General features: G+C 51.0%; 1 protein-coding gene across 1 annotated transcript; it reads left to right on the forward strand.

Annotated features, from left to right (window-relative positions):
* Positions 1-457: 457 nt before the first annotated feature.
* CFAP73 (cilia and flagella associated protein 73) lies at positions 458-9,695 on the forward strand (the record flags this gene model as incomplete). Its single annotated transcript, XM_082668090.1, has 7 exons — positions 458-513; positions 2,070-2,178; positions 3,086-3,190; positions 3,510-3,710; positions 4,229-4,450; positions 4,734-4,892; positions 9,618-9,695. The coding sequence occupies 7 exons, from the start codon at positions 458-460 to the stop codon at positions 9,693-9,695; spliced, it is 930 nt and encodes a 309-aa protein (XP_082524216.1).
* Between the last annotated feature and the right edge of the window lie 437 nt (positions 9,696-10,132).

The raw sequence follows: 10,132 nt of genomic DNA on the forward strand, positions 1-10,132 counted from the left end.
TACCTGCCCCCCAAGGACCTGGCAAACAGTGGGTGTCCAATAATTACTCATTTGAACAGACATCTGAGCACACAGCCACATTAGTGAGGCCCCATCCCACCCATCCAGGAAGAGGTTTGACCAGACATGGGGCACCGAGGGGCAAATTATTGGCCAAGAGACCCACGTCCTGTTCACTGCACCCCAATTTAGATTGGGAGTTCAAGCCTCCTCCAGACCGGGCAGAAGATGCTCCCCTCCCTGCAGCCCCCTCTCTCTCCCTCTCCGGGTGGATTCTCCAGGCCTCAGGCAGGCAATGGAATGTTGTGTCGTTGGTTGCCCGGGCGACCGAGGCTGGCTGGGTGGCTGCCTTCCGGGAATACTGAGCGTGCAAACCCTCCATCAGAACCCTCCAGGGCCTCCTCTAGGCAAGTGCAAACTCCAGAAAGAAAGCAAGCCTGGGGCAATTGCCAGGAGAATGGCAGTGCCCTGGGAGAAATATTTCCGACTGGCCTTGCAAGAGAAACTGTCTACGTGAGTGGCGTGGGGTGGCAGGGGGGGCTGAAAGGAGGGCAGGAGCAGGTGGGAAGATCCCTCCCTTCCCCCTACCCCTGGGTTCTGGCTTCCTCGGGCAGTTCTTGGTGGGGGATTATTGCCCCCACTTCATAGAGGAAGAAACTGAAGCTCCGAAGGAAATGGCAATTTCCTCAAGGTCTCAGGGGTAGTTAGGGCAGAGCTGGGTCAAAGGCCCAGGTCTCTAACCTGTTCTCGATCCCCATCCCTAGTTGATATCCAGCTGAGATTATATCATTTGATCCAAGGTGGGAAGGAATTACTCTTCGAGCTCTTGCCCCCTCTCACTGCAAACTGCATTTTAAAGGAAGAGTGGAGGAAGCTTGTCCGGTGCCTGCCTTGTTTCAGCAGTGTGGCCGGGGGTCCCATCTTCAGCCTCAGAATCAGTAAAATGGGAGGGTTTCCCCTGGACCAGAGCTGGGAGAGCCTTGCCTAGTGGAATGGCAGTGCATCCCTTCTGCTCCCTACAGGGCCGACCCTGCGGAGCTGTGTCCAGCCCCTCCTCTCCCCTGTGAGCCTGGCTCCAGATCCCAGCCTCCCCCTGGATCCTTCCCGCAGAGGTCAATAGGCAGCTCAGTCTCAACTTGGCCTTAGCGAAGAGCTGATCTCCCTGCTTCCCACTCAGCCCGCTATCAGCAACAACCTTCCAGCATCTAGGTTCCCCTTCGACTCCTTTCTCCCCCTCTCGTCACCCCATCAGCTCTGCTCTCCAGTGGTATCCAGAACCGCCCCCTCCTTACCTCTCTACTGCACCCACCCAGATCAGAGCCCCATCCTCTCCGCATTATCCTGTGACCCGTCCCTGGTCCCCTGCAGCTGCCCTGCCCCTCCTGTTGTTCTTGCTCCCCACAGGAGCCAGAGGGGATTCCCTCCTCTGCTCCAAACCCTCCCAGGCCTCCCACCTCACTCAGAGTCAAGGCCAAAGTACCCCCTCATCACAGCCCACCGCAGTCACCCTCACAACTTCCCTGATCTCAGTTCCCGTCTCTCTGCTCCTTCCTCCCCTCCAACTGCACTGGCCTCCTGGCAGCTCCTTCTACACACCAAGGTCCTTCCCTCGGGGTTTGTCATAGGCCATTCCCTCGGCCTAGAATCTGTTCCCTGCGGTATCCTCATGGCTCCCTCCCTCTTCCCCTTCAAGCTTCTGCTCAGATGTCCCCCCCACAGAGACTTTTCTATCTTCCTATTGAGAGAGTCCCTTCAGTCTGCTGAATTTTTCATCTTAGCACCTGCCATGTCCTAGCATTATTTATTATTATTTGCTAGCTTTTTTTCTGTGGTCCCCAGCAGGACGGCAGCTCCTGGAGGGCAGGGATCTGTCTGTCTTGATCAGGGCTGCATCCCCAGTGCCCAGAACAGTGCCTGGTACAGAGTAGGTGCTCGGGACAATTTGTTGAATGAATGAAAAATTCAACAGCCAGGAGGTAGCTAGTTGGGGTATGTCAGGCACCAGTGGGGAGTTTGGGGGCCCTGACTCTTGCCTCCTTCACCCTCACCTCTTCCTCGAGCCCCTCCAGGAAGATCCAGGGGCAGAATGTGGACCACGTCCCACCGCCACTGCTGCGTCTCTTGGAGAAGAGGCAGGAACTGGTGGATGCGCACCAGGGCCTTCAGGCCCAGAAGGAGGTGAGCCACTCAATGCAGTCCCTGAAACTTTTGGGGACAAAAAATTAAAAAAAGATGGGAAGAAAAAGATGGGAAAGTGATGGAGCCAACTTATTCCTACAAGGTCTGAGACAAATCACCGGACTGAGCCTTGGTTTCCTCGTCTGTCAAACGGGGGATCAAATGAGATCAGTGGTTTATGCAAATAAGTATGCACTGAGCAGCTACTGCATGCAGGGCACTGCGCTGGGATCTAGAGGTCTCACCACAGTCCCTGCCCTCATGGGCTCACAGCTTAGAGAAGCGGACAGACAAGTGTCCAGGTGGTGATGGCTGTGAGGGGGGAAGCACTGAGCAAGGGCTGTGGGAGCCCAGAGAAAGCCCCTATCTCTACACAGGGGTGGTCATGGAGGACTTCCTGGAGGAAGTGATGTCTTAGGGAATGCTGAAGGGCAAGTCGGCTTATCCAGCAAAGGGGGACAGGGTGAGGAGGGAGAAACAGGCAGAGGGAGCAACATATACAAAGACAGGAAGGCAAGGACAAAACACAGGTGGGTAAGAGGCTAGAAGACAGTGTCAGAGGAGAGAGGGTAAGATGAGGCCCCAAGGAAGAGCAGGCATGCTGACACGCAGGGGCTACAGGAGGGAATTTTGGTTTCATCGTGGGTGGTGAGAGCCACGGGTGGATTTGAGCAAGGGTGCAGTGACAAGATTAAGGGCAAAAGGGACTTCCCTGGTGGTCCAGTGGTTAGGACTCCGCGCTTCCACAGGGGGCATGGGAACTAAGATGCCACACGCGGCAAGGCAGCAGCCAAAAAAAAAAAAAAAAGATTAAGGGCAAAAGGTGAGCGAGGTTAAGTGTGAGCGTGAAAGCGCTGGATGACTTGAAACCCCAAACAAACACAGACACCCACTCCTTACCCCCCAGGTGTTCCAGACTATGCAGGCATCCCTGAAACAGCGGTGGGAACAATTGGAACAGAAAGAGCAGGAGTTAAAGGGGTCCTTTGTCCGCTTTGAAAAATTTTTGCAGGTAGGTGGAGCCTGCTGGGGGGAGGCAGGGCAGAGGGTCACAAAGTCACAATCCTAAAGGAGCCAGACGTAAACTTAAAAAGTGGGCTTACCAACACAAAAGGGAGTGGTGGGAAATACACACTACTGCTTGAAGCATTTTAAAAAGCGTGGGAGAGGAGTGGGACCAAAATCAGAGATTCTGTCTGGATTTGGCCCGTGGGCCATCTATTTGCAACCCGTGACTCAGCGTGCGAATGTTGGGGTGGAGTGGATGCGACAAGCTCCGCAGGCTCCCAAGTCCTGGGGGTCGTCGCCTCCTCTCCATCCCTCCTTCCCAGGATGCGGAGGCCCGGCGCAGCCGCGCACTGCGGAGGGCGGCGGAGGAGCGGCAACTGGCGGGCCGCCGGGAGGCGGAGGCGCTGCGGCTTCGGGCTCAGCTGGAGGAGCTGCAGCGGGAGCGCGCGCGGCTGCAGCGCCTGCTTTGGCGCCTCGAGCCTTGCGCGCGCCTGCTGGGGCAAGTACTGGAGCAGCTGCCCGAGGTGAGCGCCCTGCAGGAGGTTTTGGTGTTCAGCGCCACGTGCAGCCCCAGGCAGCCTCAGGGACGGCTTTGGAAGTGTGCACTACTGGAGCGCTAACTGTATGCCAGGAGTCACCACTTATTGAGCACTAACTGTATGTCAGGAACACGCTTTGTTCTTGAATTCTCTCCAAGGTCCAGTGAAGTGAGTCTTGTTATTGCCAACCCCATTTTACAGATGGGCAACTGAGGCTCAGAAAGATAACTTACTCAAGGACACACAGGCAGGTGGGGGGAGGGGGAATCCAAACACTCAGTATTAGTTGAATGAAACAGTGACTTAGTATTAATCACAGGCAGTGAAGCTTAGCTAGGTTTGATGGTGGAGGTGGGGAGGGGCCGGAGTAATCACACTTCTGGGGCAGGGGCTGTGTGATGCCCCCATTTCACAGTTGGGATGAGGAGGCGCGGGGGATGGTAGGGCGAGGAAGGGCAGGGGGGCTGCAGTCCCGGTGAGTTCCCCTCCCGACCCCATCCCAGTTCCAAGAGGTCCCCGAGCTGATGGCGCGCTTCGACGGCCTGGCCGACACGCAGGCGGCGCTGAGGCTCACGGAGCGCCAGCGGCTCGCGGAGCTGGAGGAGGCGCGCGCGCGGCTGCGGCGGCTGCGGGACACCTGGCAGGACGAGCTGCTGCGGCAGGGCCAGCGGCGAGCGCAACTGCTGGAGCAACTGGAGGCGGCGCGGGAGCGCACGCTGCACTGGGTACCGCCGCCGGGAGGAGGTGGGCGCCCGGGACCCCAGCCTCCCACCGCCGGGAGGAGTGCCATATGGGGCAACGCTACGCTCATGGGCAGGTTTCAGGCATCGGAAAGCACTTTAGGGCGCAGGAGGCCCTTCCTATGAGAACTTGACACCCGAGTCCAGCACTCCTCTCCCTGATAGCACCTAGGGGCATCTATGACTGGTGGGAAGTGGACGCGAATGTGGTCCCAGCCCTCCTCAGGCCAGCTCACACCTTAATGGGGAAGGGGGCGGTGTTTTCCAGGAATCCAAGTATATTCAGATCCAGAACACCGCGGCTGAGAAGACCCTGCTCCTGGGACGCACCAGGATGGCCGCACTCAACCTGTTCCAGCTAGTGTGCCAGCACCAGAGGCGCCCACCTGCCCTGGACATCGAGGACACCGAGGGGCAGCTGGAGCAGGTGAGGATCTCTCTTTATGTCACCTCCTGCCCCCTAAGGGTTGGGAACATCATGGTGCCTGAAATCCCGCCTTCTCTGGGTTAAGCATGACCCTCTGCTATCAGAGCCCAGTCTCCTAGCTCCGTGGCCGCCCGGGCCCCTGCCCGGGAGCCCTGGGTTGGTCTCGGCTCTGCTGGTCACCTGCTATGAGGTCAGAAGATCTTCTCTGGGTCTCAGTGCCCTCACTGTGCAGGAGGCCGGGGTATATACTGATGGGTACAATACAGTTATGCCAAGAGTTCTTCTGTCTCAGGATCAAAAGCACAAACGTGACATCGACAAGAAACCAGGAGATGGAGACTCACCTTTAATTAGTCCCTGACCCTCTGGCTCCCACACAGTCAGGCCTTGGCTTCCCTGGGAAGCGTGAGGGCAGCGTTGTACAGTGGTTTTTCTTTCTGTACGATGGCATTACAAATGTCATTGTGTACCAAGTATGCCCGGCTTTTCTATTCACTCGGGTTTGCAAGGTGGTAGAACATGTGACATGGTTTACAACAGAGGCAGAGGGTTTCTGACTTTGGACACTTCTGTTGATTCTAGTGGGTTCCCAAAGCATGGCCCCTTTGAGAAGTGGAGGAAACACCCCTGCCTTTAACCCATCCCATCCCACTCCTGTCCTGCAGCCAGAATTCCAACCAAATGCCAAGAACTGGGTCCCCAGAGCCTACCTTTGTGCCACATCCTGAGTCGGGTGGATTCGTATGTACACCACTGTTCTCTCAAGTGTTGCCCGGGTACCCCAAGGTACAAAAGACGACTCTAGGAGGGACAGAGGCTTGATATGAAGCAACAGGCAAAAGCCAGTCCTTTTTATCTTATTTTATTTTAATAGAGCTTTATGGAGTATAATTGCTTTATTGGAGTATAATCTTTATTGGAGTATAATTGCTTTATTGGAGCATAATTGGAGTATAATTGCAATACTGTGTTAGTTTCTGTTGCACAACAAAGCAAATCAGCCATATGCCTACACATGTCCCCATATCCCCTCCCTCTTGAGCCTCCCTCCCATCCTCCCTATCCCACCCCTCTAGGTCATCGCAAAGCACCGATTTCCCTGTGCTATGCTGCTGCTTCCCACCAGCCAACTATTTTACATTCCATAGTGTGTATATGTCAATGCCACTCTCACTTCGCCCCAGCTTCGCCCTCCCACCCCATGTCCTCAAGTCCACTTTCTATGTCTACCTCTTTATTCCTGCCTTGCAACTAGGTTCATCAGTACCTTTTTTTTTTTTTTTAGATTCCATATATATCCATTAGCATATGGCATTTCTTTTTCTCTTTCTGACTTACTTCACTCTGTATGACAGACTCTAGGTCCATCCACCTCACTACAAATAACTCAATTTCGTTTTTTTTATGGCTGAGTAATATTCCACTGTATGTATGTGCCACATCTTCTTTATCCATTCATCTGTTGATGGACATTTAGGTTGGTTCCATGTCCTGGCTATTGTAAATAGTGCTGCAGTGAACATTTTGGTACATGACTCTTTTTGAATTACGGTTTTCTCAGGGTATATGCCCAGTAGTGGGATTGCTGGGTCATATGGTAGTTCTATTTTTAGTTTTTTAAGGAACCTCCATACTGTTTTCCATAGTGGCTGTATCAATTTACATTCCCACCAACAGTGCAAGAGGGTTCCCTTTTCACCACACACTTTCCAGCATTTTTTTTTTTTTTTTAACCGGTACGCGGGCCTCTCACTGTTGTGGCCTCTCCCGTTGGGGAGCACAGGCTCCAGACGCGCAGGTTCAGCAGCCATGGCTCACAGGCCCAGCCGCTCCACGGCATGTGGGATCTTCCCGGACCGGGTCATGAACCCATGTCCCCTGCATCGGCAGGCGGACTCTCAACCACTGCGCCACCAGGGAAGCCCTCCAGCATTTATTGTTTCTAGATTTTTTGATAATGGCTATTCTGACTGGCATGAGGGGGTTTCTCATTGTAGTTTTGATTTGCATTTCTCTAATAATTAGTGATGTTGAGCATCTTTTCATGTATGTCTTCCTTGGTGAAATGTCTATTCAGGTCTTCTGCCCATTTTTTAACTGGATTTTTTTTTTTTTTGATATTGAGCTCCTATGCTGTTTGTATATTTTGGAGATTAATCCTTTGTCTATTGTTTCATTTGCAAATATTTTCTCCCATTCTGAGGATTGTCTTTTTGTCTTGTTTATGGTTTCCTTTGCTGTGCAAAAGCTCTTAAGTTTAATTAAGTCCCATTTGTTTATTTTTGTTTTTATTTCCGTTACTCTAGGAGGTGGGTCAAAAAGATCTTGCTGCGGTTTATGTCAAAGAGTGTTTTTCCTATGTTTTCCTCTAAGAGTTTTATAGTGTCTGGTCTTACATTTAAGTCTTTAATCCATTTGGAGTTTATTTTTGTTTATGTTTATTGTTCTAATTTCATTCTTTTACATGTAGCTGTCCAAGTTTTCCCAGCACCACTTATCAAAGAGGCTGTCTTTTCTCCACTGTATGTTCTTGTAACTTGTCATAAATTAGGTGGCCATATGTGCGTGGATTTATCTCTGGGCGTTCTATCCTGTACCATTGATCTATATTTCTGTTTTTGTGCCAGTACCATACTGTCTTGATTACTGTAGCTTTGTGGTATAGTTTGAAGTTGGGGAGCCTGATTCCTCCAACTCCATTTTCCTTTCCCAAGAGTGCTTTGGCTATTCGGGGTCTTTTGTGTTTCCATACGAATTGTAAAATTTTTTGTTCTAATTCTGTGAAGGATGTCATTGGTAGTTTGCTAGGGATTGCATTGAATCTGTAGATTGCTTTGGGCAGTATAGTCATTTTCACAATATTGATTCTTCCAATCCAAGAACATGGTGTATTTCTCCATCTGTTCATGTCATCTTTGATTTCTTTCATCAGTGTTTTATAGTTTTCTGAGTACAAGTCTTTCACCTCCTTCGGCAGGTTTATTCCTAGGTATTTTATTCTTTTTGTTGCAATGGTAAATGGGAATGTTTCCATAACTTCTCTTTCTGATTTTTCGTTGTTGGTGTATGGGAATGCCAGAGATTTCTGTGCATTAATTTTGTGCTCTGCAACCTTACCAAATTCATTGATTAGCTCTAGTAGTTTTCTGGTGGCATCTTTAGGATTTTCTATGTATAGTAACATGTCATCAGCAAACAGTGACAGTTTTACTTCTTCTTTCCCAATTTGTATTCCTTTTATTTCTTTTTCTTCTCTGATTGCTGTGAATAGGACTTCAAAAACTATGTTGTATAAGAGTGGTGAGAGTGGACAGCCTTGTCTTGTTCCTGATCTTAGTGGAAATGCTTTTTCACCATTGAGTACGATGCTTGCTGTGGGTTTGTCATATATGGCCTTCATTATGTTGAGGTAGGTTCCCTCTATGCCCACTTTCTGGAGAGTTTTTATCATAAATGGGTGTTGAACTTTGTCAAAAGCTTTTTCTGTATCTATTGAGAGGATCATTTGGGTTTTATTTCTTAATTTGTTAATGTGGTGTATCACATTGATTGATTTGTGTATATTGAAGAATCCTTGCATCCCTGGGATAAATCCCTCTTGATCATGGTGTATGATCCTTTCAATGTGCTGTTGGATTCTGTTTGCTAGTATTTTGTTCAGGATTTTTGCGTCTGTGTTCATCAGTGATATTGGTCTATAATTTTTTTTGTGATATCTTTTTCTGGTTTTGGTATCAGAGTGATGGAAAGCCAGTGCTTTTTGAACCAACCATCTGATCTTACCAAGGAGAAAGGTTCAATGGCGGCGGGGGGGCAGCAACTATGCCTTTAACCTCATAATACTCCCTGGTCTCCAGGGCCTGGGGGCTCACACCCTCTGTGGGTAATGGTAGCTGCCAGAATTGAGTAACCAGGCTTCATTTTCATTTCGTTATTTTTCCAGTTACCCCTTACTTACGGCAAGGAGTAATTTAATCTCTTTCCACTTTTGGTAGAGATAGAGTTTCCTTGTCAGATGTTTATTTTGGTGACAAATGTGAAGGAAGAGCCCAAGGATAAGTTTGCATCAAGTTCTAGGTCTTGGCAGTGGATCCGTGGGTGTTCACTAAGTTTGTACCAATAAATAGGTTAATTAAAATAAAGGAGGGTGCCCCATGGAGAAGATAAGAGTAGGTCATATACCAGTGAACACGACTAATCCAATTAAAAGGAAAAAAAACTGATGCAAGTGAAAATACTAATTCAACTATAATACAGGTGATAGCCATCTAGAAAACTGAAGGTGCCCGCGAATCAACTGTTTGGGAAGCTTGGACTGAGGCTTCAAAAACCCAGAATGGGGGCTTCCCTGGTGGCGCAGTGGTTGGGAGTCCGCCTGCCGATGCAGAGGACACGGGTTCGTGCCCCGGTCCAGGAAGATCCCACATGCCGTGGAGCGGCTGGGCCCATGAGCCATGGCCGCTGAGCCTGCGCGTCCGGAGCCTGTGCTCCGCGACAGGAGAGGCCACAACAGTGAGAGGCCTGCGTACCACCAAAAAAAACAAAAACAAAAAAACCCAGAATGGTTTAGGCCAGGTTCACTGCCCCAGGGAACCACCATCATTGCTGTCTAATAAGGGTCTCTATCCCCCACCCCTGCTTTGCAGCCTCTGGGGTTTTGGGGGTGGGTGGGTACTGGACACTCAAGAGGCTGGGATTTGACTCTGGCTGTGTTGGAACCCCCAGGTGAAGCTCTTCATCCTGGACCTCTCCGCCATGCTGGCCGGCCTCCATCAGGCCAAGCCCGCCGTCCCCGCCTCCTGACCCTGACCCAGGTGAGCAGTGGGGGAGGGGCCCCCAGGAGGTACACAATTCCTGCGGGGTACGGGCTGAGTGGCTCTCACGAGAAAGACAGGAGGGCTGTGCCCGCTCAGATTGCAGTGGGGTGGGCATGAGGAGCACACAGCAAATACTAAGTGAATGTGGGCTACATGGAGGGCACCAATCCCACATCCACCATGGGACCTGGGACCTGGTCCTCCCACCCAGGGCAGATGGGGGATTTTTTTCCTCTTAATAAATTTATTTACTTATTTATTTCTGGCTGCATTGGGTCTTTGTTGCTGCACAGGCTTTCTCTAGTTGTGGCGAGCAGGGGCTACTCTTTGTTGCGGTATGCAGGCTTCTCATTGCAGTGGCTTCTCTTGTTGTGGAGCACGGGCTCTAGGTGCACGAGCTTCAGTAGTTGTGGCTCACAGGCT

Source organism: Grampus griseus (genome assembly GCF_964374135.1).
Source record: "Grampus griseus genome assembly, chromosome: 12".
NCBI classification, from domain to species: domain Eukaryota; kingdom Metazoa; phylum Chordata; class Mammalia; order Artiodactyla; family Delphinidae; genus Grampus; species Grampus griseus.